This window comes from Aythya fuligula, chromosome 1, assembly GCF_009819795.1.
Source record: "Aythya fuligula isolate bAytFul2 chromosome 1, bAytFul2.pri, whole genome shotgun sequence".
Lineage (NCBI taxonomy): Eukaryota > Metazoa > Chordata > Aves > Anseriformes > Anatidae > Aythya > Aythya fuligula.
In genome coordinates, this window is record NC_045559.1 from 54,620,947 (window position 1) to 54,648,333 (window position 27,387).

The 27,387-nt window shown below is 54.2% G+C and overlaps 2 protein-coding genes across 2 annotated transcripts; both read right to left on the minus strand.

Annotated features, from left to right (window-relative positions):
- Positions 1 to 884: 884 nt before the first annotated feature.
- On the minus strand, positions 885 to 15,215 carry MICALL1 (MICAL like 1). The gene is made up of 16 exons (XM_032207030.1): positions 15,044 to 15,215; positions 10,955 to 11,003; positions 9,799 to 9,940; positions 8,437 to 8,540; positions 7,870 to 8,006; positions 5,503 to 6,065; positions 5,043 to 5,106; positions 4,133 to 4,524; positions 3,520 to 4,004; positions 2,982 to 3,116; positions 2,753 to 2,879; positions 2,451 to 2,541; positions 2,094 to 2,167; positions 1,854 to 1,968; positions 1,680 to 1,726; positions 885 to 1,410 (listed from the first exon to the last, which is right to left on the minus strand). Exons 1-16 carry the CDS (start codon positions 15,187 to 15,189, stop codon positions 1,289 to 1,291), a joined length of 2,793 nt encoding a protein of 930 aa, XP_032062921.1. The 5' UTR covers positions 15,190 to 15,215; the 3' UTR covers positions 885 to 1,288.
- Positions 15,216 to 18,312: 3,097 nt separating this feature from the next.
- EIF3L (eukaryotic translation initiation factor 3 subunit L) lies at positions 18,313 to 27,299 on the minus strand. The gene is made up of 13 exons (XM_032204973.1): positions 27,244 to 27,299; positions 27,095 to 27,143; positions 26,801 to 27,011; positions 26,158 to 26,237; positions 25,814 to 25,875; positions 24,840 to 24,909; positions 24,053 to 24,126; positions 22,856 to 23,027; positions 22,432 to 22,586; positions 21,530 to 21,700; positions 20,032 to 20,529; positions 19,272 to 19,352; positions 18,313 to 18,571 (listed from the first exon to the last, which is right to left on the minus strand). Exons 1-13 carry the CDS (start codon positions 27,274 to 27,276, stop codon positions 18,533 to 18,535), a joined length of 1,695 nt encoding a protein of 564 aa, XP_032060864.1. The 5' UTR covers positions 27,277 to 27,299; the 3' UTR covers positions 18,313 to 18,532.
- Between the last annotated feature and the right edge of the window lie 88 nt (positions 27,300 to 27,387).

The window sequence follows — 27,387 nt, forward strand, 5'->3', positions numbered from 1 at the left end:
ACGCGACAGCAGGCTCAAAAGCCAATGCATTTCTCCCCGGAGAAGAGTTGTGCTTTGGGATCTCTCCCCTACCGCCGCTCCTGAGCAGCCTGCTGAGGTGTGGCAGGAGCGGCACGGCCTTTGGGAGAAACTGGAGGGCTGTTTCCAGAACGCCCCCTGCCAGCCGTGTCGCAAGGCACTGCTTCGAGAGGGTTTGGGCTGAAGCCTGCTGTATTTCTGGAAGGGAGCTGGGGGCTGACACGACTGATTTGCGAAGGGGAAGGCGTGACAAAACAGCTGACCGACCAAACACCCGTGGAACAAAACGATCGAAGGAGGCAATAAATAGCTCCTCGCCTTGGAGGAGAAGGCAGGAGAACAAAACTGGAAGGAAGAAGGGACGGGTGGAAGGATACCGCCCGCCCCTTCCCTCCCTTGATGTACACACACACACATACAACAAATAAAATAAGGGTTTGAAGAGTTTCGGGGCGGGTTGGAATTCATGTAGTAAAGGAGGCGTAAAAAAAAAAAAAAAAAACAAAACCAACCAGCCAAACCCTCTTTACACACTTTTGAAGTATATACAGACGAAGCTGGGGAAAGGTCAGTTGCGACTCTGCCTCTCCCCCCAGCCGCTCAAGGGTGGCACTGGTGAGCAGGGGCTCGCCCCTTGCACTGAGTCAGTCTTGTGCTTTTCTGCCCTGGCCTGGGACAGGAATGTTCCTCCCTCCCCCCGAGGGCAGCAGGCAGCGGTGGTTAGCAGCAGTGGGGGTAAGATGTCCTGAGTAGGGCACGAGGGCTGCCTCTGAGCAGCTGTACGCGGTCCCCTGGGGTCCTCTCAGCCCCAAAATGCTCAAGGGGACAGCTGGAAATAAATAGAGCCCCGGTTATTTATATATATATTTTTTTGGCTCTAGAGCCTTGTGACGTGAGATTTTGTTTGTTTTTTAAAATATTTTAGTTCAGGCCAGTAAAACCTAAAGAATCCTGCTTCCAATGCCAGGCTTTTCTCCTGCAGTTAAAAACGGGGCAGGAAAGGGGACGAGAGCAGGGAGTGAGGGCCAGCCAGATCCCCCCCTGCAAGAGGATGGAGGCACACGGAGCTGTCACGGGACGAGCAAGGGGAAGGGGGGGGGGACAGTTAGTGCAAGTTTTCCCACAAACACCAAGCTCCTCGGCTTGCTTCTCAGGCAGGAACACGGACAGGCGACAGGGAAACAGGTCTGAAAAGCGACTCCACTTGCTCCCGGCCTTGTTAGCAAGGCTTCGGAGGAGGAATTCGGGCAGGCAGTGCGTCGGGCCTGCCCTAGCTTTTCTCCTTGGGTGACTTGCTCTTGGAGTCGTGCTTGTTGCCCAGCAGCTTGAGCACCTTCATGGGCTTGAATTTGCCTTTCTTCTTGCCCTCGGCCTCCGTCTCCTTGTGGAATTCTGGGGGGGCAAAGGAGAGGGGTTAGCGGGTTGCGCACACAACAACAGGGACAAGGAATCAAAGCCCTCCGCTTCCTTCTGCGTAACAGGGCCTCACAGCCCAGCCGTGCTCCCGACTTTTCAGGGCCCTACAGGAAAGGCCTCATTGTCTGCACGGAGCAGTGTCACTTCCTCCTTCTGCACGCGATTTCATGAATGGTTTAGGCGCTGCCCCTCGCTGAGGTCAGCGGCGAAACCACGGCTCCACAGTCCTCCCACTCGTTCCTTACCTTTCCTTTTAATCATGGCTTCCAACATTTTATCCTCCTCCTCTTCCCTGAAAGAAAGAAGGGGGAGACAGGTCAGCGATTCCACCCCGAGAACAGCTGCTGCAGTGTTTAAAGGGGGGTTTTTTGTGGGGCTGAGTCAGGAAAACCCACTCTTCCCCTCGCCTCACTCCTCACCTCTGCCGGTCCTCGTCCAGGCAGTTGACGATGGCGTTCCTCTGCTCGATGATGGTCACCAGCTCCTGCATCAGCACCTGCTCCCTCACCCGGTCCTCCTCGGTCCAGTCCTTCTCTGCCGAGCCGAACCCCAAGGAAGGACAGGCAATTACACGGCTGAAGGAGCTCTGAGCTTCGGGATCCCAGAGGTGAAGCCCCAAGGGAGAAGCGGAGGCAGCAAGAGCCGGGGCGCTGCTTTACCTGGCTTGTTGAGGAGGCAGCGCAGCTCGTACTCCACGTCCGCCTGCCGCTGCTCCAGGTTCTGCTGCTTGAAGCTGCAAGGGAAGGGGGCACGGCTGGGACCCGCTGCCAGGCTCCAGAAAGGCAGAGCATCATCCCAAAACTGGGGGTGACCTCGGGAAGAACCGAGCCAAGCCCCACCAGGGCCCAACCCCGACTGCTCGAGGCCTTTCTGAGGTCGGTTCTGAGTATTTTTGGACACTTTTGTCTGCTCGCCCTCCTTCCCCTACTTCTCCAGGCCCTCCAGTTTTGGCAGCACCGAGACAGGACTCCCCATGGCACCGTTGGTGCCCCTGCCACGCACACACGCGTGCTTACATGTAGATGAGCTCCGACTCGTGGCGCACCAGCATGTGCTTCTCATGGATGAGCCTGAACCAGTCCACCAGCAGGCTGTCCTCGGGGCTGTCTGCCGAGCAAAAGGACAGTTCAGAGCCAGCCCCAACCCCGCAGGATCCTGTCAGCACTCCGCGAGGGTCAGCCTGACCTCATCCTCTTCCCGAGCCCCAGAAAAAAAAAATCCTCGTCTCCTCTTTCACCTGCTTCCACTCCACGAGCGGGGCTGGGACCTCTCTTGGAGCCCCCGCAGGGTTTTTTGTGCTCTGTCCTGCCCCACCTACCATTCTCAGCGCTGCGGAGCTTCTCCTCCAAGGCCACCCCGCGGTGCTCCAGCTGGTCCAGCTGGTGCTCGATGGCATCCATCTCTCCGTAGATGTCTTCCTCGGGGATGTACTGATCCGTCTGCACCTGCCAAACCCCACAGCGGGCACTGCTGTTACCACCACCCTCCATCTCCTGGCATCCCGCAGGCTGCTCTTTCCCCCGTGGTTTCTCCGAGGACCCTCTTACCTTGCGTTTGATCAGCGGGAAGCCGTGACCCGGCGCAGGAGGACGCGCTGGCTTGGAGCCCTTGGGAGGTTTCTTTGCTGAGGGCGAGGCAGCAGGCGATGGCTTTCGGTTGAAGGGGTTCTCTTTGCAGGAGGACTGGAGCGAGAGGACAGAGGGAGATGATGTGTGAGGCTCTGGAAGGGGTACAGCATCCCAAGAGCTGGGGTCGAGCAGACGGGCAGCCCTACAGCCTGTCCTACCCCACTCCCTCCTAGAGGAGCACAGCACTGATCTCCACCATGGGGTGACAGCTCTCCTCAAATTTGGTGTGGGTTCCCCAGCCTCCCTCTAACAAGCTCGCTGAATTATTTTTGTGATGGTTCCCTTCTTGTTTGCTTTGAGCACGTGGAATTTCACATGCGGGGCAAGCAGAACAGGAGCACGACCACCACTTAACCAACACACCCCCGAGCCTTGCTTTCGGGACACACACACCCACCCCAAACCCGTGTCAGGTGCAAACCCGGCCTCAATCCCCGCTTTGAGGTCACCACCTCACCTTCAGCTGGGGTTTGGGCGAAGAGTGGGGCTTAGGGCTCCCGGCACCCCCATCTGAAGCCAAGAGGACGGGTGTGGGGCTAGCCCCAGCAGGAGGCTTGGGGGGCAGGCGGCTGGGGCTGGTTTTTAAGCTGCCAGCAGAGATGCTCCTGCTGGCGTGCGGGGCGCCGGGCTGCGCCTCCCCACCGCAGCCAGCCAGCTCGCTGGAGGAGGAGAAGGAGGAGGAGGTGGTGGTGCAGAGGCTGGCTGGGGCGGCAGGGCTCTCGCTGGAGGAGACGCTGGCCAGCGGCGTGTCAGGGCTGGAGGTCTTGGTGGCCGTTGGCGTGTGGACGGTGGGCTCGGAGGAGCTTTTGGGCACCGAGGCCTCGTCGGTGTCAGCCAGGGCCTTGGCCGAGCTCTCGGAGTGGATGCTCTCCAGGCTGAGGGCTGGGGACGGAGCGGAGGAGGACGGCTCGGAGTGCGACAGCCTGGAGATGGGGTGGTGGGCTGCAAAGGGAAGGGAGAGCTCGGTGGGTAAGGGGGGCAGCTGGGAGAGAAGGGAGGGGGTACACAGTGGGGTTAGGGGTGCATGGAAGGGGTGAGGAGGAGGGATAAGGGGGTAGGGGAAAGCTCACCGAGCGGGGAGGCGCTGGGGGCTCGCGGGGCTGGCCGCTTCTTTGCCTTGGGGCTGCTGGTGGGAGTGATCCCGTACCAGGGGTGGAGGGACTTGGCAGCAGCCTCCCCCTGCTCCTGCTCAGGCGTGCTCTTCTGGGCAGCAGCAGCCTCCTCTTCCTCCTCTTCCTCCTCCTCAAAGGGGTTGTACGGTTTGGGCTCTGCGGCATCGGGCTTGCTCTCCTCACTCTTGGCTTTGCCCACCTCCTCCCCGTCCTCCTCCTCCTCCTCTGTCCTGCTCGGGGTCTCGTGGCCGCTCCCCAGGGGAGGAGGAGGAGGAGCCGGCTTCTTCTTGGGCTCTGCCTGCACTAAGGCCATCCACGGCGGGTCCTTGGCTCTCGCAGCAGCTCCAGCACTGGGAGAAAAGAGGAGAAGCTAGCGCGAGGTGGCAGGGAGCAGCTCGGAGGATCCCTGCTCCTCAGGGACGCGCCATGCATCCGCTGAGAGCACGCTGTGCTTGTGCAACCTCTGTCCCAAGAGTGGGCAGCAGCAGGCTCCTGGAAGCAGCCCGGTAGGTATAAAGGTTCCTGACCGCAGCCAAGCACCCACAATGTCCTGGACAAATCCTTCACAAGGCGGCCACACGTCCCCTTCTCAGCACGCACACGCGAGGCCGCGTCAGCAGGAAACGCCGAAATGATTTTCTGCGCTCCTGAAGCCCCCCAGGATTTTTATAGGCTCTAAAGGACAGAGCCCCCGTGAGGTACAAACATCAACTGGGCTGGCACCGGCCTCGGAAGGGACTCGATCACAACCTCGATCCTCCCAAGAGCTGGGGCTGATGGAGGTGGGAGAGGAGACCGCAGCCGAGCCAGCCCCACAGCCCCACCTCGCTTCGGGGGGTGCAGGTAACCCACAAACAGAAGGACGTACCGATCGGAGGAGCAGGGTCTCCCTCGAGGTTTTGGGACAGGGGGGCTGGGCTCAGGTCCCCTACCTAGAAAGACAGAGGGGCAGACTGTCACAACACCAAAATGACAAATAGGAAGAGGTTAAATCAACGCAAGGTGCATCTCCCCGTGGGAGCCAGGTGGTTCCCACTATTCTGCAAACCTCATGGCATTTCTCCCAGGCTCAGTGCAGCCAGTCTCCCCCAAATACCCCCTTTTCCTCCCAACTTTATCCTGGAGTTGAAGCTGTAAGACCGACGTGTCCCTCTGTTACCACCCCTGCACGCTGCCACCTCCCAGCGCCCTCCGGAAAGCCCCGGAGAAATCAAACGCAGCAAGAAATAAGAAATAAAATGATCCCAAGATTTAACTGCAGGCAGAAAGGCGCCAGGCTGCAGAGAAAGAAGGGAACTGGTGGACGAAGCGGCACCAGGCTCTCTCACCGTTCACCAAGCCAGGCGCGCAGTCGCTTCCCTCGCCCTGCACGGTGGAGCGGGGCCGGGGCACGGGGTGGGAGGCTGCAGGGGAGAGGGCTGAGGCATCCGTGGACCTCCTCGGGGCCGGGGTGGGCCGAGTGTCTCTGAGGCGTGCGTCCAGAGGGCTGGCTTTGTCCTGGCTGGGCGCTGAGGGCTTGCTGGGAAGGGGAGGCCTGGGGGGTGTTTGGGAGGTGGGTGCCGCGCTCCCCGTGTGGGGCGTCGCTGTCTGGGCTTTGCTGGGCGTGCTGTCCTTCTCCTCCGGGCTGGCTGGCCTCTCTGCAGGAGTCTGGGTCTCCACAGCAGTGCTGTTGTCCTTCCCCACCTCCGCTCCCGCGGGGAGCCCGTCCTCCCCCACGCTGCCGGCAGCAATTTCAGTTCTCAGCTCCGGCGACTGCCGCTCGGGGCTGGCCCTCCTGTCCATCTTGCCGCTCACGGCCAATTTGCCGCGATGGTGTGTGCAGACAAACGTCCCCGCCTCTGAGCCGGGCTTGTATGAGCCCGGGAGCAGGGTGCTGGAGCACTCCTTGCACCTGCCAAGGAGAAGAAAGAGCCCCGTGAGGTGGGAGAGGCCCTCCGGGGTACCGAGAAGGGCTGGCACTCGGAGATCCTGGCAGGGCTTCACCCCTGCTGCTAAATCGCATCGTGATCTTGCGGGAAGTCATGCAGGGAAGGAGAGGAACAGAAAAACATCATCACACCACTGTGTGCCCTCGGTGAGCTCGCAGCTCCAATACTGCCTGCGTTTGGGTTCCTCTTTCAGCTCAGAAAGGATGTAATAAAGGGCAACGTTGGTGCTGGGGGGCAGCACGGTTTCCAGAGCCTGGAGGATATTTGCCAAGCTGGAAAAGATGCACCTGGTGGGCACCAGGAGAAGGAACAAACACTGAGCATGAACTCAAACAATGCTACTTGTGGCTCAGGAAATCCCTAAGCTGGAGGCTCGAAGGGCAGTCAGGAGAAGGAACATCCATGCCTGGTCTGAGGCTCGTCCACCCTCTCCCTGCTGAACCTTTGACTCCTCCCTAATGAAGCCCTCGAGGTGCAACCCTAAGGACACAGCACGGGCAACCGGCTCAGCCCTTTTCCACCTGGGAAGGGAGGAGGACAGCCTATACGAAAGAGCCGAGGGCAAGGGGCTGATGAAGCAGTCCCATGAAAGCCAAGCTTGTTTCTTCTTGCCTGAACAGCCGGCGCTCACAGCTGCTGGCCGCCCTGCGCTGCAATCAGATAATTTGGGTGAGGAATTCTGCTCCGGGTGTCCACTTGGCTGCTGCTTCCTTTGAAATGCAGAGCAGAAGCGTGAAGACAGCGGGGCGGGGAGAAGAGGTATGACGGAATAGAGAGGTAACAAGTTCGGACACGGGGAGAAAGAAGTTTGTTTGGGTTTTATCTCTGTCAGCCCACAGAGCACGCTGCCACGGAACGCTCCCGAGCAAACAGCAGCCGTGAATCAGCAGGGAAAAAAAAAAAAAAAGACAAGGAAAGCACACAGAGAAAAAATACTTAGGATGACGTTTTGGGACTCTCACTGCTCAGTCTGAAGGGCCACGAGCTGTGCCAAGACAGGCGCTGCAGCTCTCCTGTTCCTGGCCCTAGAACAGTGCTGCACCTGCTCTCCAAAGCTCCTGCTTTTGCCCCAGCTGTGGACAAGAAGTGTGTTGGGTCACAGCACGGCTCCCCTCTCACAATACTCTTTCTAAAACACACCCCTGGCTGGCTTAGTCAGGAGCTGCTCACACAGTGAAACGAGGCCTCTCATAACTTTCCTGTGGCTCAGCTTTTCTGCCCTCAGATGCCGCCTGCCCACTTGCAGGCTCTCGTCCTGTGGTCCAGAGGAAAGATCTCACCCCCTCGTCAGCCCAGCAGGGAAAGCGAAGCCAAATGACTTCACTGGTGCTGCAGGTAAGGACCTGCACCCAGGGAGTAACTGCAGGGCTGCTGATCCCTCCTTCCTCGGTTTGCTAACAGCTTGCAGCTCCCCACACGCTGCCCCTGAGAGCTCAGCACCGCCCTGGGCACCGTGGGGGGAAGGAGATCTGCGGGGCTGACCTCGTGGTGGGGGTGTTACGTGGTAGGGAGGCAGTAAAGAGGCAAAACATCCTGGTTTTGGGGGCCGGGAGAAGCACAAGAAGCTGGTCAGCAGAGTGGGAAGGAGCAGGAGAGGCAGGGAGTGCAGGCAGCAAGCAGCACAGGGCTGCACACAAGGAACCAGCCAGACCTCGAGGGGTAACACCATCACCGAACCCCTCTCCCTGGAGGCTCCGTGTTGCAAAAAGACACGCAGGGAAGGGGCCTGGCTGGCTGCAGAGCTCCACCAGGCTGCTGGCCACGTACCTGAAGCACTGGCGGTGGTAGAGCTTGCCCTCGGCCAGGTAGCGCTGCACCAGGTGGACGTGCTGCTGGCAGGCGGCGCAGGTGCTGCTGAGCGTGCTGCGCCGCGATGGCTCCGCTGGCTCTGTGGGGACATCGTCCTGAGGGGTGACAGGCAGGGAGCTCAGCGAGGGGGGCCACGAGGCGCTCGCCACCGGCCTGTGGCTCCTCCAGAGCGGCAGGAGATGTCTTTTCTGCTCACCTGATCCCACATTCCTGCTCCTGCCTCACCTACAGTATCATCCTTCCGTAGGAAGGGAGGTGTTTGTGCCCCGGGTGCTGAAGGAACCACCCCACACCCACCCCCCTTGGCCTGTTCCTTACCAGAGGACAAATTGCAGTCTTAGAGAGCAAGCACACTCTCCGCAGGGTCTCCCAAGCCACCAAAACCCCAAACACCCCTCCTACCCCAAAACACGCAGCTGCTAGCCCCCCGCACAGACCGATCTCACCGTGATGGGCTCTCTCCCCTCCCCTCGCCCTGGAGGACCACAGCCTCAGGCTGACTCAAATCAAGGATTCGGGAGGTACCTGCGGCGTGGAGGAACCCTCGGCCGCAGCCACGGGCTTCTTGTGGGACAGCAGGGGCGGCGAGGCGGCAGCGGCCGGGCGCTTCATAGGCGGAGGGACTCTGGCTGGAGACAGAAGGCAAAAGGAGGATCAGGCGAGAGCAGTGACTCATGCCACGCGTGTGGGGGAAGGGGAGGGGAGGGGAGGGGAAAAAAAGAAAAAAAAAAAAAAAAAGCAGCCTTGTGACACAGGATGGGACTTGCCACTTGGTGCCTGTTTTAGGGGGCAGAGGGAAAGGCAATCTGGTAACAGGGCAGCCACGAGCCTGCAGCAGGTCCCCTTCTGCGGCCCGCGGACACCAGCCTGTCACCATCATTTGATTTACCCATCCAGTGCCACTTGTCTTCCTCATTATCAGCTCCCCAAATGATGCTTAAAGACCAGTGCACCCTAAATACCTGCTGCTAACGCGTTTTTGTTCCCCACTGGGTGCCAGGGTGCCAGCGGGTCTGTGGAGCACCCCTGGCCCAGCAGCCCCCAAAGGCAGTCCTTGGCTGGCAGGCCAGCATCCCTGGAGAAGTTCTCACATCCACGCACGTGGGAGAGATTTCTCTGGCATGCTGCAGCCAGAGAGCAGAGCAGAGGCCTGGAGCTCCGGCCTCCACCCCGGAGGGATGCCCTGGAAGAGCTGTCTCAGAGCTTAGGTTGCAGTTGTAAGGACAGATGAGCTGATCGAAGACACCCCACCCTGCTTCCCCTGTCACTCCAAGCTTACCAAGGTAATAAAAACCAGCTGCGGTAGGCACGTTCCCTATCTAGCTTTCCTCAGTGGGGTAAAGCAGATCACAAAGGGGTCTGATGTGCTCCAGGGGCAACCCAAGCGGCAGGAATGCAGCACGGAGGGAGGAGAAGCGAGGCGTTCCCCAGGTGAGCTGTTAAATCCGTCCCTGCCTCTTGTGAAACCTCGCCCTACCCAACTCCCTGTTCCAGGCTTGACTCACCAGCACCACCACGATCCAGAACAGGCAGGTGTTATCTGTCCCTCTCCCATTTTCTACAGAAAGGAAGGTTTTCCCCTACCTCCAGGCCCACAAACCTCCAAACACCCTCCCCCAAAGTGGCTGCAGGACTCCACAAATGCTGAACTGCAAAACCACCACGCAGGATCCCTTCCCACGTGTCAGCCCCAAATCCCATAAAATCCAATTTTTAGATGCAGAGCACTCCATGCCCAGAAAAAAAAAAAATAAATAAAAGGTTTGGGCTAGGAATAGGAAGGGGATGGAAGGAATTGGGAAGACTTCTCTCAGCATGTGGTGCCTGTGGGTTTCTGGAGCCAATTTGGGGGCAAACTGGAAGGCAGAGGTGGGGAAGGGCACCCACCTTGGCTGGGGTTGTTGAAATGGTTGTAATACTGAGACACGTAAGTCATGATGCTGAGGCAGTCGGGGACTTTCATGGAGACCATGTCGTTGGGATCTAGCAGAGCCGGGATGCCCAGCTCCCGCTCTGCCAACTCGAAGGCCTGCGGGAACAGCAGAAAGAGGTGGTAACGAGAGAAAATTGATGCCCTCTGACAAATAACACAGAAATCAAGCCGGGAGGATCCTGCTGGAGACTAAGCAGCAAGCCTGTGGCATCCCAGGTAGACGGGGGATCCCAGACGTGCTGCTTGACTGGAAAGAAGGCAGCAGGAGGGCAAGGGAACAAGTTGCTGCAGCTGCCCTGGTGTCATTTCAGCTGTCTGCGTCCCTGCAGCTCCCTCCCAAATGCTCTTGCCATTCAGCTACCGCTCTGAGGGGGGCTCTCAGGGGGTCTCAGAGCTGAAAAAGATGTGGTTTTTCAACCTGTGAAACAGGCACGCCACCACTTACCCTCAAGCAAGAGCCTAGCAGAGCCTTGGCTGGCACTGGGGAGGGCCAAGGACCGGCAGGTAATTCCTACACAGCCAAATATGAGCTCTACTGCATGGTGGCCCCGGTCACCCCAAACTCTGACCCCACAGAAACCCAGTCCCTGCCCATCCTTTCACACTCTGGGGTGCCACATCTCCTCCTGCCACCACCAGCGCAGCCACGCCTGCCACACACAAGCCACTTGGGTGCTTTTCTGGGTCTCGGCGAGCAGAAATAACAGCAACACTGTGACAAGGAGCACATAACTCCTGCAGTTACGTACACGGCTACTTGAAAGGAAGCAGTGAAGGAAGAAAATAGCCACTTGAGAGCTTCCCACCCAGCAGTACTAGCAGATTACCAGCTACACTCGGCATCCTGCTGTTGCTCTCAGGGCAGCACACCCACAAGTGATCTCTGAGGGCAGGGGGATGCAACTACCAGGATAACCACCTTATCTTCTCTTTAGTGCAGGCTGGACGTTGGTATTTCAGACGTTTCCAGAGAAGCTCCTGCCTGCTGCTTACCAAGAGATTTCTCTCACCCCCTCAGCGCTGTCACTAAGTTCTTCCCCACTGCATGACCTCCCTCCAGTCCCTCTCGTGTTCCTTTTTCCTTCTGTGCACGGTGCAGCAGGGACTTACCAAGCGGTTATTTTCGTAGACATTTTCCTTGGAGAGAGAATCGAAGTCTCTGAAACGAGAAAGCACAAACAAGCGACGTGAGACACAGAGGTGAGAGACATGAGCGCCCCAATGCCACCACACGAAGGTTTTCGGGATAGACAACCTTCCTCGGGCATTTCAGCAAGCCAGCACATAAGAACCTAGACAAACAGAACCTTGGTAAAGCAGAAAAATTGTTAGGGAAACTGGAATTAAGAAAAGAAAGTCTCAAATGGGTGTTGGGCAGGAAATTAGAAATTAGAGGCTCCACCTCTAATTTCTGCCTGTGTGGTACAGGCTGCAGGAATAACCAGGGCACAGAGAGGAACCCCAGCAGTTCCCATTGTGGGCACACTGTAGGATTTCACCTATCCCTTCACATCCCTTTGGGAAATCAAAACGGGGATCGAGCAGCTCCCCTTGCCAGAGGAGCAAGGCCACGGGAGGGGACTGAAGGTTAAAATAATCTGCAGGTTTTCCAGAGAGGGGAAGAAATACAGGAAGGAGTTAGCTACACCTTTTGCACGTTTACGGGGGCATTGGGTGTGAAAGCAGCATCACGCTCAACCAAATATAACCCCTTCCTGTCGAAGATCTCGGCTTCTTTACAAAAAAAACCCTCGCGCAGCAGCACGATGTGCCTGCAAGCTACATTCACAGCCCAGAGGGGTTCAGCAGCAGCTGAAACCGACCTGATGGTGCAGTGAAAGGTGCCAAAATTTGGGACACCGACGCAGGATTCCCCCTGCAGGCTCCCGGGGCCCTCCTCAGCACCGCTCGCGTGCCTGTCCCAGGGCTGCAGAGGAAGTCCCCGAAGAGCTCGGGGAGCTTTTCCCAGCTGCCCACGACCCCATAAAATTACACTTCCTCCGTTCAAAAGCGAGAGGCTGCTGGTGCCGTTTCCTCCGAGGCGAACCAAGCTGCCAGAGCGAAGGCAGGAGGCGTGCAGAAGGCGGGCTGGGTGTCCTAGGGCTGGGTGCACCTTGCAGAAAGCACAGGCAAACGAGCCCACAGAACTCAGACGGGTCGAAACACCACAACTTTTCCCACCCTGCACGCTGCTGAGAAAAGGTTTCAGTGGCAGGCTTCACTTTGATGTGAATGCTGGGGCCTTTTTCATATTTACGACCAGTTTCCACTGGGAGATGTTCTTCCTCCGGGTCTTTTTTTTTTTTTTTTTTTCCTGGAGAACTCCTTTAGCCTTGCTGCATTTCTTTATTCTCTTTTAAAGAAAATACCAGCTTGGGAACGGAGAAGAAGTGATGACAGCAGTTATGGGTCGGCTGCCCTCTGAGCAGTAACAAGCTTCATGTTGAATGCCCTCGCTTGCAGGATATGGGAGTGGCGCAGCTTGAAGGCTCCTTGGTGGCCTGGGCTGGGAGTTTTTGACAGACAAAAACACATGTCCACTCCACCCCACCCTAGCAAATTTAAAAAAAAAAAAAAAAAAAAGCCATTTTAGAAAAGCAAATCTGCCTGGGAAAGCGGATGACAGCAGGGAGGACGTGAGGCTCAGAAGGCAACAGGAGGGCTCCTGAGCAGCGAGGGAATACGAGGATGGTTTTCCCACTAATGCAGGAGCAAAAAGTCTCCGCTTTTACCCTGGATATTGAGTTCCACCAGCACGAGGCCCTGGGGATCACAGCTCATTTGGTTGCTCTCCGCTGCCTTTTCCAGCTCTCTCCAGGCACAAACTGGACCACACCGGTCTCCATCACCCGTAAGGACGTGCAAAGAGCACGGGAGGGTTTCCCCAGACATCATCTCCTCTCCCGAGGAACCACCAGGCAACACCAGGCCAAGGCATCGGACGTGAGAATAAGAGACTCTGGACATCCCAGTCGATGGGATGCCTCGGCTCGGCAAACCCCAGCGTGGCAGCGTATCCTGGAGGAATATTTCCATGCAAATAACGTCCCGAGCGCTTCCCTAATTAGATACTCGCCGAGCCACTAAGTGCTGTGGGGTTGAGGGCAGCTGCCAGCGAGCGCAGCAGGCCTGGGGAAGGGGGGAAGGGTGTGCTGCTCTGCTAAAACCAAAGCAAATCCCTGGATTCCTCAAATATCAACCACGAGCTCGCTAACGGGCAGCGCCGCACAACGAGGCCTTCAGCTGCCCAGAGCTTGTCAGGGAAACGTAGGCAGGACACGGAAGGGAACAAATGGGATTTGTGAGCCTGACTGTGAGCAATCCTGAGGCTGCTGGGACGCCCGTCAGCCTTCAAACACGGCTCTCCTCTCCCATTTTCTTCAAGCCTCCATCTCTCTCTCAGTGCTCAAAAGGCGTGTGCCGTGCCCCCGTGTTCTTCTGGCTCCTGAGTGCCAAAAACCTCCCCTGAGCTCTGGGAAGCTAAAAGATGCCCGCTGGTTTGCTACGCTGCCACAGACGCCTCACAAAGATATATTTCATGCTTCAGATTTCGAGAACACTAAGCAAACAAACTCCTTAAGCCCCGCAGCCTGCTGTCAAGTCGGCCTGGACGCTTCCAGCTTAGCTGACAAGAGGAAAGGAGAGATTAAATGTTTTGCCCCAAGATCACGGTCACACTAAATCCAGGTTGCGCCCGAGGGAGCAGGTTTGCCAGAGGAGTGCCTCTGCTGCTCCCAGACAGGGAGAGCGAGGCAGCGAAACCAAGATGTGCGCTCAGTGGAAGAAGAGCTGGAAGGCCTGGATGCGGATGTTCAGCCTTGTGGTTAAACACACAGGTCCCACAAGCACGCAGCCTACCCTCGGTGGGCAGTTCAAGGCGTTCGGGATTCAGCAGACACCGAGCACTTCCAGCTTTGGCTGCTTCTTTCAGAAAAATCAGCACTCCCCGGGCAGCATCCCTCCAGTGCCACCTGCCTCAGTCCAGGGGGGTGGTGATCGAAACAGGGCTTATGCCGAAAATTATTCCAGCTTCACAGATCTGTGAGGCCTCTCCTTCCTTTCGAGACAGGGTCGGACAGGCAGGAGAGACAAACAGCTGACACGGCAGCCAAAGAAAGCCCCGAGGGTCCAGTCCCTTCTGGAGGGCCGTCGCTTCCACTCTGCCGTCGGGAGATTTTCTGCCTCTGATCCAAACCTCCCACTTCCAAATCAGGGCAGGCTGGGGAAGCTGGAATCGGATGAAATGGTGCTGCTCCTGACCACCCTGCGAAAATCCTGCCACGAGATGCCATGTCCTTGTAAGGCACTGGGCTCTGCCTTTACAACGCGGCTCGTGCAGAGCAACTGTGAAGCCTTTCGGTAAGGACATCTGCCAGGAGCCGCTGTAAGCCCACTGACAACTGAAGAGCAGTGGCTGCTGCTTAACGGGATGGTAAATATGGTCAACGGGAAGCCAGCAGGTGCTTTTAGTGGTCTTTATTGTCTGCTTTTTGCTGAACCTTCGCTTTTCGGTTCTGTGACTGTGCTACTGACCGAAAAATCTGAAACACGGGAGCTGCTGCTGTTCCGGTCCTTGATTTGCCTCTTCCTCTCCAGCAGATGAAGCACGTAGCACCCTTGAGACCAGGAGCATCATCAGAGGGTCTGCTCTGCTTGGTCGGCACCAAACACTTGCTGGCTGGGCTCTGGGTGACTCCTCAACACCACGCTGAGGGTTTCGAGCTGTCCACCCCACAAAAAGTCAGCCAGCAGCAGGGTTTCCAGCCTACCTGTGCAGCTTCTGCTTGTACCAATGTGGGTGCTGGGGCATCGCTGGGGCATCACTGCTACCCGGTGGCCTGCCGTAGACCGCCTTCGCTGCTGTTGTGACAAAAGGCCACCCCAGGGCCAGCTCGGAAAAGAGGATTTGGCCAGTCGAGGCAGCCTCAGCTGATGGCAGGGTTACAGCAGGGTTACAGCAGCAGCAGGCAGGGTTACAGCAGCAGCAGCAGTAGTAGCAGCAGCAGCAGGTCGGGGCAGATTCCTTCCACAGCTCATCCAGTTTCACCAGCGTGCCCCGCAGCCAGCCCAAGCTCCCGTCCGCCTCGCCACGCTCCCATTCCCTCTTCTTCCCCACCCCCAGCCCCAAAACCCCCATGGGGGACACCCCTCCGCCTCCCACCCCATCCCCTCCTGTCCTCCCCCCGGCCTTTAACTCACAGCAGGTCGGGCCGGTGGCGGTGCAGGATGGCGCAGAAGGCCAGGCCGTCGCGGAACGAGGCGCTGAGGTCGCGGATCTCCACGCCTCGGTAGCCCTGGCACTGCTGCCGGCACCAGGCTTGGAGGGCGCCCCGTGGGCCCGACATGGGGGCAGCCGCTCCGCCGAGGGGAAGGGAGGCAGCGGAGCACAGCGGGGAGGGGAAGGGACGGGAGAGGAGGGGAGGGCGGCGGCGCAGCCCCGCCTGCGAGGAGGAGGAGGAGGAGAGAAGGGCCTGAAGTCAATGAAGTCACCAAGCCCTCCCTCCTGCCTTATTTATTTAATTATTTCATTTATTTATTTATTTAATTTTCTGAGAAGGCTTTGGAGCGAACCCCAGTTTGCGGTCAAAAAGGGAAAGGAAAAGGCGAGCTCGCTTCTGGGTCCCGCGCAGGCGGCAGCACTCAGCACTGCGAGGGCATGAGAGGATGTGAAAAGATCGGGGAACGAGGTACAGATGGGACATGGGGTGTCTGCAGGGGTAGGCTCCGCGCCAGGGAGGGCTTTGAAGAGCAGGACGCTTGGAGCTGCAGGCGGGACCTCGCAGGAAGCCCTGCACGAAGGGGAGGAAGAGCACGATACGATCTCAGGAACCCCTGACACCGAGAAGATGGATGGCCACAAGCCTTGGCTTTTGTGCTGAGTGTAACGCTCTGACGAGGAGAAGCACGCTATTAAGCATTTGCTTATTTTGCTAAAGCTTTTTTTTTTTTTTTCCCATTTCCAGTTAGGCAATCTATACCTACCTCTGTGGAGGACTGAGCCATCATGCCCAGATGTTGAGCTGATTGCTGCCAAACCCAAATCTGGAGTCCCCTCTTCCTCTGCACATTCTTTTTGGAGGGGGCTGTGCATTCCCTCCTCCTGTCAGATCTCATGCTCTGCACCATCCACACTCCCTTCCTTTGTGTGTTTCATTCGATCACTCCCTGCCCCCGAAGCTGCAATAGGTAAAAATATCCTTTCTCTGGGGTTCAGCGCCCAAGACAAGCTGTGGCATAAATCACTAGAAGAGACACTATGCAGAGAAGAGAGGAAGGAAGCATTGCCACAACTTTATAGCAACAGAGCTGGCTGCTCAGCCTTCCCCAGAGCAGCCTGACAGCATCTTCCTGATGTATCCTAAGGGAGCACAGGCCGAGGGATGTTTATTTAATTGCCTTTTCCAGGGTTGCTCGCTCCATTCTTGCTCCCCTCACGACTGCAGGTCAGAGAGGTGAAGGAGATAACCCCGTGCTGTGGTTCCCTCTTAAAACCAAGCGAGGCTGAGGTATACCAAACCCACCCTGCCTCCCTGCGCAGCGCGATTCCAGCAGCAAGGCTCCGCGGGTGCTGCGTGAGCGCCCTGCATTCCCCTCGTTTCGAGCGGTGCCAGGCACCACGTCTCGCTGAGCCCCATCTTTCTGCTCTGCGAGAGAGCTGCAGCTCTCCCTGGCTTCATTCCACAAGTGCCAGCCCCGGTCAGTTAACCTTCAGCAGGCGGGGAGCCAGGCGGCAGATGGTCTCTGTGCATCCTCAGGAAGACACTCGGGCAGGCACCAAGACGAGCAGCGCCATCCTCACCTACCTGGAAACAGCTCGTAAAGCTGTGAAACAGCCTGGAGGGCTTAAGTTGGGACATGCACACAGCGAAACTTTGTCATCCAAACACATCAATCACGGATTAAAAATGGACTAAAGCCCAGCAACACGTTTGATTCGTTTGCTGTGCTGTGAATTAATTAGATCACGGAGATGCTGCCTTGCCAGAGGTTCCTCTGTTGTATAGCACATCTATTCTAGCACATTATCTGTGAAAAACTTGGGCTTTGGATAAGGAGAAAGCAGGAGGGGTGTTGCTGTTGACAGCTCTAGTCACTGTGCTGCTGTTGGTAAATACACCCAGGCAGAAGAGTCACGGAATCACAGAATCATCTAGGTGGGAAGCGCCAGCCCTAAAAATAAAAAGGACCAGATTCTCTTGGAACACCACCCAGCTCCTGTTTTGCTGCAGTGCAGCAGCATCTCAGTCCTTCCCTTTCATGGTTTGGTTGCCCCCAACCCTTCAAAACCAGGCGTAAGCTCTGAGCAAGCACAACACCAGCAGGAGTTACCCACGTAAACCTTGCTGCCTGTGCCCTGCCTGCTTGAGTTACGGGACTTTCTGATGGGGAATGCAACTTTTGAAGTTATCCAGGACAGTAGAAACTTGACCCTCGTTCGAACACGGCGTGTAGCCCAACAAAGGCTTATTATTCCTGACTTGCACGCAGAATCCCACATGAAGCCACGCTGGGCTGCCAGGACCCTCTCTCAGTGGAAAGGAATGAAAGGGAGGGGTCCCAGGAGGCAGAGGGGGTACACGAAGCGTGCTTTGTGTAGCTTTCCCATTACACACGCAGGTTTTTTGCTTTTTTTTCCTTTTGCACCTGTTGTTTCCACTCAAACACAAAACTATTTAAAGGCAGCCTGCAAAAGGAGACGGGGGAGACAGGGCGTGGCGGGTTGAGGAGATGCAATTCATTCTTTGCATCCTTTTCTCTTCCCCAATATTTATAGGTCCTTGCTTCCTCTTTACAGGGCTAGTTTTCAGCTGCTCTTTCAAGGCACTGCAAGTTTGCCTGGAAGAATGCAAGGTGGCTGGAGGGAGAGCTACGAAAACATTTGAAGCTCAAACCATTTAAAAGGTTTTAACAAATCCAATGCCCTCGGGCAATTTTCTGGGGAAAATGAACTCCATTAAATTAAGGGCCAGGACTTGGGCATTGCCTGTGCTGAAATAAAACACAGCCTCCAGCAAGGACATCTCATCAGATGACCAAAGTTAATATCGGTTGAATGTTTAAAAATATCCTACCCTTTCCTTTAAAAACATGTTGATTCACTTGGGAGCATTTCTACTTCTTAAGAGCTAAAAAAAAAAAGAGGGGTGGGAAGGCAAAGAGGCAACCTTCTAGGAAAACAACCATGACTCGGGTTTATTCGACGTGGAACAACAGCTGAAAGGAATAATATTAGCTTGTGACTTTTTCCATATCCTGTGGAAATGCTGTGGAACAGCTCCTTTTCGCCCTGTTCACCACTCCTGCAGCCTTCCCTGTTCGCTGCGTGCAGCACCTCGTAGAGCTGCTCCCACTTACCTGCTACAGAATCAGCCCCAGACGGCACAAACCAGCAGTGGCTGCCCATAGCTCCGGATGCAATTACGTTCTTACATGAAGGGGAGACAAAAAAAGAAAGAGAATAGCAGATACTGAATGCTCACCGGGAAAATTCCCCTCCTTTATTAGATGTCTCGTCCTTCATAGGATGGTTTGAGCCAAATGAGTCTGCTTATTTAAAGTACAAAAACCTTTTGAGCCGCAGAGGATTCCAGAAATGCCAGAACCCTGGGCTCCCCTCCCTCACGGCAAAGAGAATAATCTCTCCCACCCACTCCTCTGCTCAGGCCGATTGTTGCATCCCCAGAAGCTTCAGGGTCTCTGGCCCATCTTTTTCAAGGTTCGGTTCAGCTGGAATTAGAAAAAGCAAAGGTCAGAAGAATACAGAGGGATCGACACGTGCTACTGATCTCCTTAGCAGCCTTAATCCAGGGGCTCTACTCCTTCCTCTGTAAATCACTGCAAAAACAGCTCTCCTGCAGCTGCAGGCAGTGTGTGGAACAGAATTAGGGGAACTCTTTCATCCTCTCCAAAACATCAGAGGGAGATCTGGGGAGAAGAGAGGCTGCAAAGCTCTGGAAATTGTATCTTAACAGGGTAACCCTTAGCTATATGCTGCTCACATCCCCCCCGTCTCGGGATTTTGCTGCCAAAGTTCCCAACCCCACAGCAGCCTCTGCTGGGAGAGCGGAGCAGTGACAGCACGTCACGGCCCGTCAAGTCTTTCAGGATGCTTTCTGGAGCCTCAGTTATGAGGGTAGAGGCTCGAGGAACACCACACTGGTCTAGGGACAACGCAGTGCACAGCATTAGGAAGTAAAACCCTCCTTTTTGGTGTGGCTCGACTGGATGAGAACTTCTTACACGAGAACATACAAAAGTAAGAACCTCCAAAGTGAGCAGCTGCTGCTCAAACCACTTGCCCTTGCCCAGCAAGGCGCAGCACAGCTGTCACACACACACAAAGCACTCCTTCGTCAGGCTCTGCAGAGCCCAAACCTTTCCCTACTATTCCCACAGAGCTAACGCAGTTTTTCCTGTCTGGCCTCACCTCCTCAAACTTGTGGATCTGGCGGATGAAGAAGTCCCCATAGCGCCGAGCAACCTTTGTGTCTGCGATGTGGATCATGTCCTGGGGAAGGAAGAGCAGGAAGTCAGGAAGAGGACTGTGCTGGCAGGGAGCAGCAGGCACTGCCGGACAGGAGGGGCAACGAAAGGGGCTCGACTCCAGCCCCAGTTGAGCACCGCACACACACCTGACCTGTGCTAGTCCCACAGCAAGCGTTGTTCCCTGGGGACTGCCTTCCCCTTACCCTCGCCTGAGATGCGTCCCAAACTTGCCTTGTATTTGCACCCTCTGCATATTTTCAGCTCTCTTAGCAGCAGTTTGACAGCCCCAACCCCAATTCACGCTCTGCTTCCCTCCACCAGCAGCTAGAAGTGGATCTAACCAGAACTGGAACATGACAAGCAAAGGAGAGACACAGGGGACACGCCTACAAAGCTGCTAACCTCACCTGACGCTGACAGCGCTGTCACCCAGCCCCCACCCCCTGAGAACCCTGACAAATGATGCACTCTGTCCCAGAGAAGACATTTAGGGCCTTTTTCTCCTGGGTGTGATAACTGCCAAAGCTGCCCGCAATACCCTGTCACTGTTCATCCACCAGCACTTCCACTAAGTATGGCTACAGCTCCATCGTGGGCAGCCCATCACGTGGCGTGGGGATGTTTCCCACAGGCTGGAGCAAAACCTGGTGCTGCCAAAATTTGCCGGGCGAAGGAACAGGCAGCGAGGGGCAGATACCAACCTTGTCAATATAGAAGTCGACCTCAGAGGCGGACTGGAACTCCCCATCCAGCGCAGATATGCCGCTGGTCCAAACCAAGTTCTTCATCTTGTGCTTGAAGACGAGCAGCTGGATGCGAAACTCCTGTTCCGTCAGGTCCAAGAAGCCAGCGAGCTTGGCCACGGGCATGGTGGTATAGAGCTTGAGGAAGCTACGGATGGTGGAGAGCTGAGCCTGCTGCTGAACCTCGTCAGCAAAGACCTTGAGCTGCTGCAGGAAGGGCTCCTTGTGGTAGTTAGGGTGCACGTTGTCATAGTTGGGCACCACGGGGGAGAGGAATTTGGGGCAAGCATAACTGAAGAGCTCCTCGTAGACCTGCGCGTCCCCCTTCTGCATGCGCAGCATCTTATCGCCGTACTTCTCTCGCAGCTGCAGGTGGATGCTCTCGTCTATGCGCATGGGGTACATGGTGAGGGCGATGGCGAGGAGCGCGTGCATCTGCTCGTTCTGCTTGTTAATCTGGGGCCGAGAGGAGAACCTGTTAGCCTGGGGGTGGGCTTCGGGGTTTACGGCGCAGGAGAGAGGTGGGAGCTGTGTTTTTCAGAGACAGAGCCTTCACCCAGAGCACTGCTGGCCCTAAAGCTCAAGGGGAATAGCAGCAAGGAGAAGGGCTTCTGGGCAAAGCAGATGAATCAAGACTATCGTCAACGAAAAAGGGGAAATGACAAGAGGAAAACGCCCAGAGGGGTGAATGTAGCCATAGCCACACAGAGCTTGGATGGCCAGATGCAGGTCTGATGGCTTTGGTGCAAGGAAGTGCAGAGGAGTAGGGACAGGAAAGGAAAAGAGTTTAAGTCATCTCCTACACGGACTGGCAGGGGATTGTTATCAAGGAAGAAAAGAGGGAGAAGGAAAATTCATATGAGTGAGGGATGAAGCAGTTACGTGGCTAAAACTTAACACGCCAAGTTTCTGAAGTGCCACAGAAATAGGAACTGCCTGATTTGGCTACATGAGGAGTTGTAAATGAATCATAAGGACGAAGAGGAGAGAATAGCAGCAGGGTAGGTAAGAAAAAAAAAAGGCATCAGAGGCAGCTTAGGTGGAGAAAGACAGAAGCTTTGTTTTAGCCACGATGATTTAACCAATTTGCATAGGACTATCTGATAATGGAAATGTATCTGATAACAGAAGTAGCCTGAAACACAGAACTGAACAGGACTGAGTTTTAAGGAGCTTTGGTGGAGTATCATTAGCAGCTGACATTCATTAACAACATCACCCACAGGACAAATGCAGGTGGAACAGGGGCAACTGCACAGCGAGCAGCTAAAGGAACCAGTAACACAGCTAAAAGAAAATACTGGGACAAATGGCAAAGGAGGTCAAAGGCTCTCCAGCCACCATCAGTTCAGAAAATAAAGCTGGATTATTAGACGTGGGTTATCGGGTGACAGAGGAGGGACAGGAAAGAAGACAGCAGCATTTTCTTTTGGGAAGCCTGGACCCACTCTCTTACCATCTCGTACTTGTAGGTCGTCCTCTGAAACATGCTCTTGGTCCTCTGGATGTAGAGGAGGATGTTGGCGAAGACGCGGATGGCGTCCTGGTAACGCCGCATCATGAGGTAGGCGAAGCCCACGTAGTAATAGGTGGTCACCTGGCACTCAGGCACCCGGGAGTACATGCTCTGAGAAGGACGGATGAACCATTAGAGGGGAGACAACCACCTCTGACCCCAACAATTACAGAGAATATTGCAGGAAACCTCACCTCACACCCGTCCCTGCACTGGCTTCCTCACTGCTTGTTAGATTATCCCACCCCCTATGTTTTCCACGGCTTCCTGCAAGCAGAAGACCCTCGCGCTGTGCCTAGTACTGCTTCGCTCAGCTCCCATTCTCGCTGTTTCCTGCCGAGCCTTGGACCAAGCCCGTGTTGCAGAGGGACTTTTTTTTAGCTGCTGTTGTCACAAGTAACACCCAACTCCAGAGCAAACACACGCAGGGTGGGAGTGGGCACAGTGAGAACAAGAAGAGTCAGAAAGAAGAGGAATGAGCCATAAACCAAGGTGGGAGCAATGTCTCCTGTTAGCACTGTGCTACCACTTACAGCCCAATTAATATTCCCCATAACGACGCTGCCTTGCACAACACAAACAAACCTCCTAAAGAATCGGGCGTATGTGCTCCAACAGCAGCAGCCATTATCATATGGCTTGATTTGCTGCCAAAGCTCCAGCTGTGCTCAGCACACACAAGCGTGGAACTAGACGTTTCTTCCAGCTAAGCCTATAAACAAACTCCCCACAACACCACCAAGCTCTTCCTCAGCTACAGGATCAATTATGGCAATTTTTCAGGAGCCCATCTTAAGAGAAGCATCTGGAAAAGGGCAGCGGAGCGTTTGCTGCCTCGTTACCTTCTTGTTGAGCTCAATGTTCTCCAGAACCTTGATCGCCTGGTAGTAATCCCCCAGCAGGGAGTGCAGGCGCAGCAGCCCCACCAGGCTGAAATAGCCCAGCATCTTGTAGAGGGAGTGGCGACCATACTCACCAGCCACGCTTTCAGGATCACCTAGGAACGAAAAAAGGAACCATTATACTGTCCCTCCGAGGGAACGAGCTCTCCTTTCCGCACCTCTGTGCTTACAAATAAAGGAGCAAGACCTCCGGTGTACTCATTTCTCATGTAAGGCCTATGAGAACATGAGAACCTCTTCGAAATTAATCCATCTGATGCCTAAGGGTTCGATCCAGCTCCCATACAAAGAGAACAGAGCTTGGTCGAACCAAAGCAAGGCAGCAGAGACACCAACCTTGCTTGGCATCACCCAGCTGTCTCACCTCCACTTGTGTACACCTCCAGCTGTCGGTTGATGTTGGATTTGTCCACCAGGGAGTGCAGCACGTTAAGGACACTGTGGACGTTCCAGATCTTGGGGTTGGAACGAAGGAAATCGATTTCCTCTTCAGACTTCTTGGCTGTCTTGCAGCGGTACTGGCTGAAAGACTGGAACTGTGGGTGAAAAAACAGATTTGATTTTGAGGGGCTAGTCTGGAGACGTTCAACTAAGTGCAGTACGCTCTTGAGTTGATCACACAAATGCAGTACGACAAGCTACAAGTCCCACGGAAAAGAAGAATTTAATTTGAGACCACCTAGAAGATAAAACGGCAAATTACACCACCATTAAAAGACCTACAGAAAAATCTGGTACTGTGCAGAGGCAAGCTGAGGAAAAAGGCCAGAAAACACAACCAAGTGAACGATCTCTTAGACAGTTAGGACAGGCAACTAAACACAGATTTGCTGACTAAAGAAGTAACAAAAAGAACGACCAAGTCATAAGATGTGTCTGCGCACACACACACATCCTTTTTTATATCAGCTTTCCAAGACTGCACTTGAGGAATTCCAAGCACCTCTACAATATTAAGTCACACAGAAAGGAGTCTGTAGAGAAAAATGAATAGTATTTGAGAGCTGAATTACTGCACTCCGAACAATAAGCATAAAAATGTTTCCTGACATCAAGATCTTAGACCACAGATTTCAAATAAGGTCACTAATCTCTCAGTGCATGCATAAAGGCCCTGCAAACTACAAAATACAAAGCTAAAGTAAAACCACGGAACAACGGAACTAGTATGAACAAATTAATAAAGTCTTTGTGGTTATAGCAGCAGATTTCAGTCAGGCTTTGTATAAACCAGGCAAAAATGAAGCTGTAAAAAAAAAAAAAAATACAAGCCAAATGAGGAAAAAAATTACCACCACCACCAAAACAAAAACAGCGCAACAACTGAAACAGAAATATCAGTAGAAGTTCAGACTCCCTAAATGGCTCCTGGTAGCTTAAAAACCTGTATATTTACAACTATTTCACGTACTCAGTGTCGCACGAATAACAGCGCTCACCGAAGTCGTTTGACCTGCAATGATACCCTAGATGTGAGAACGACAGAGAGGAAGATGGAAAATTTAATAGTGCTAATCGAGGCAAGGCCACCCCACAACAGCCCAGTCTCAGGGTCACGTACCTGGTATATGAATTCATCGATGATATCCCAGAGCCACTGGTTGGGCAGCTCCAGAGGAGCAGGACCGTCAGCATCTGCAAAAGATCGTTAGTAACAGATGAGAAATTAACACCTCGAGCAAGAGCGGTGGCAGAACTGGAGGCACAGACAGAACTGAGCATTTTTCTAAGCTGGGAAATACAAGAGCAGGTGAATGAAGTTTCCAGCAAGGAACTGTGTAGCTCTGGCTGCCTCAGCTGCCCTTATTTTTAAAGAACACGAGTATATATAGGGCTAACGTCTAGAGCGTGACTGCTCAGCAGCAATTCTCAGAAACTGCACACAAATTCTAAGGGTTTATCCCAGCCACTTTTCTCTGCAAGACACCTGGCAGGAAGTCACAAACATTTAAATTTATCCCAAGCGGAGCCAACAATGGTAAAGAGTTATGAGGTGCTGCTGCAGTTTCCTAGGTTACCTTTACCTTAAAAGCAAAATTAATCTGTAAGCAAAAATTCAAGGAAGATGGAAAACTAAATAAGTTTTGTTTTGATTTTCTTTCTTTCTTTCTCTTTTCTCCCTTTAGAACATTTCAAAAAGCACTGTAAACTTTGGGCTTTTTGTGGTTTAAAGTTCCTGGATATAAAGTTCAACAAATTTAAATTTATGGAAAGCTCACAGACTACTTTTCTCTATACAATCTATAAGCAAGCATCTTCCAGTTTCTCCCCCTTCCTCCAGCTCTATCCTCTCCACCCATTCTTTCTCTCCAAAGCACACGAAGCAAAACAGAATTGCAGCAACTCACTCAGGATGTAGTTGAAGAGATTGCAGTAGTTGTAGTAAGATTCAAATCTCTGCTCCAGAGTGGGGCCCCCCTGCAACGAGAAGGCAGCTCAGCCTGTTTAGTTTGAAGCAGAGCAGGACTGAATTTATAGGTAACAAAGTAGGAAGGACAGTCAACGGTCACAGCAGTACAGAGTTTAATTTGGTGATGTTAGAGCCAATTTTCTACCAGATTTCATATTACTTTCCATAGCTTCTTGTCCTTCTCCCTTCATGAAAGACCTTGGACCCTAGACAATATTTTTAAATGTTTTTGAAAGACCAGTGACCACAGCAGGGAATCACTCTTCCTAGAGCCACCTTCCTTGCTTCACCTGTAGACACCCATGGGCAGTTTGAGAACCTCTCACAGAGCAACTCAAGAAACCAGTCCCTCCTGTTAAAGCAAGCCTTGAACGTGGGTTAATAAAGTGACTGTTTTGAAGTTCCCATTTCTCCACCCTCTGGTCCCCATCAAAGCTACAGCTATTATTCATCTACCTTGTAAGTCATATAGCTGCTCAGTTTCTTTCCTTAAACAACCAAGAACTACTCTGATTTTACTATTGACTTCAAATTGGCCTTTTTAAGGGGAAAAGAAAAAAGTGTTTTGCTATAGATTATTATTTTTTCTCTTTCCTTCTCCTCTTCGGTGCCTGTATTTCCCTCTCCACTAAGCACTCTGACCCCACACAGTATTTTAGCCACAAACAACGTGGCCTTCTCCTGTGACACCCACTCTCACCCACCCGCTAATCTGAAGAACAAATTAAGAGCCACAAAGGAACACACAAAACAAACCCATCTGTAAATCTTGTATTTACAGCTCTATCCAGAAAAAAAAACTCAACTCCCTCCCAGCAGCTCCTTCTTCCCTAACTCACCAACGCTGGGTGAGTTTTCTGGCCCAGAGAAGCCAGCGTACAACCCAAAGGAAGACACGGGGCAAATACTCACGCTGACTTTGGCATAGATGTGCCTGTAATACAGCTCCTTGTACAGGATGAGGAAAACTGCATCTGTAAATGGTGAGAGAACTGAACGTTAGCAAACCACGAGGCTCAAGCAACTGGAGCTCTCAGAGATGCTGGTGATGCTTGTACTGGCACAGCAATAAAGAGAGACAAAAGAGGAAATTTTGTTCAGTTTTGACCTCCTGACAGGCATCTACTGATGGAGCTGCCGCAGTGAGCGAAGCTGAGTGACTCAGAGATCAGTGACAGCGTGCTCCAGCTCGCTAATAAATCAGAAGTGGTTTAGTTCCTTAGCTCTCTGATAAGGAAAGAGGAAGAAATGCTCACCATTTCCAACCTGGGGGGCAATGGCCTCCGCCTCTGGCCACGGGGTGTTCTTGAAAAACCTTTCTGTCAGCTTTGTCCAGCTGAAAGATAGACACACACATGGCATGAGAAACTGATTAGCAGTACCAGAGAGCGGGAGTTAAGAGTTCACGATACAGAAGGCTTGGACTTGATGGGAAGTAGACATCCCCCCTTATTAAGACCAATGTTGAAGCAAAGAAGAGGGGCAAACAGAGCAATTAAAATCTTTAATTTGTCCCGAAAGTGTGGAAAAGTTGCACGTGTTACTTTTACATTCTCTTTATGGTAAAGCAACGCAGGTATGGACACAAACGGGAGCACCTGTAGAGAACGGATGTGATTATACCTCCCTGCTTTCTACACACTGGCACTGCTGGGCTCACTTTTTGCTGCCAACATCCCACGGGACCTGTGTGTTCTTTCAGATGGGCCACAGCTCACCAAGGGTTATATTAAACGAATAGCCTAGAAATATGCTTTTGTTTTGTTTTTCCAATTTAAATCAAACTGTGGACTGTATTTTAAAGAAAACCCAGAGCTGGAACAAGACCATTAGCGACTCCTTTTACAAGCTGGGAGTGATTTGACCCGGTTTGCAGGGGCGATCCAGCCGGGCTGGTACCTGTTCTCGTAGATATCCTGGATCTCGTAGACCTTCTGGTCGATGACGTCGCTGGAGACGCGGCTGGCCTGCAGCTCGTACACCTTCTGGTCGATGAGATCCGACACGGTCTTGTGGAAGTACTGGATGAAGTTCTTGATCACCTCGGGGATCACCTGGTAGGTCTGCTGCTCGTACTGCCGCTCGTAGGCCAGGTCCTGCTTCGGGTCCCCTGCGAGGGGCACAGAGCGCGGTCAGGGGGAGCTGTGGGGACCCCCCCCAGGGCCTGCATCCCTCCCCCGGGCCTGCACCCACCCGTGTGCAGGTCGTAGTCGGCCGAGTAGGCGTACGGGTCGTAGGCGGCCTGCGGGAGAGAGGTCACGGACCCGGATCAGAATCCCAATCCCAATCCCAATCCGGATTCCGATCCGGATTCGGTCTCAGCCCCCCCCCAGCCCCCTCACGTCGTTGTCGTAGTCCTCTCCCGGGTAGGCCATGTTGGCGGCGCGGCAGGAAGGAGCAGCGAGGCCGCGCACCCCGGCTGAGGCGAGCGGCCGCGCGCGCTCCGATTGGTTGAGCCACCTGCCTGTCTTAAATCTCTCTCTCTG

Coding starts and splice junctions, on each gene's coding strand:
- EIF3L (XM_032204973.1), bottom strand. CDS start 27,276: ATGGCCTACCCGGGAGAGGACTACGACAACGAC. Junction 24,910..25,813: donor ACATCTATGCCAAAGTCAGC/GTGAGTATTTGC, acceptor TTCTCGTTGCAG/GGGGGCCCCACTCTGGAGCA. Junction 20,530..21,529: donor CGACCTACAAGTACGAGATG/GTAAGAGAGTGG, acceptor TCTCGGCCCCAG/ATTAACAAGCAGAACGAGCA.
- MICALL1 (XM_032207030.1), bottom strand. CDS start 15,189: ATGTCGGGCCCACGGGGCGCCCTCCAAGCCTGGTGCCGGCAGCAGTGC. Junction 8,007..8,436: donor AGGGTTCCTCCACGCCGCAG/GTACCTCCCGAA, acceptor GTCACCCCTCAG/GACGATGTCCCCACAGAGCC. Junction 2,542..2,752: donor GCTCCGCAGCGCTGAGAATG/GTAGGTGGGGCA, acceptor TTTGCTCGGCAG/ACAGCCCCGAGGACAGCCTG.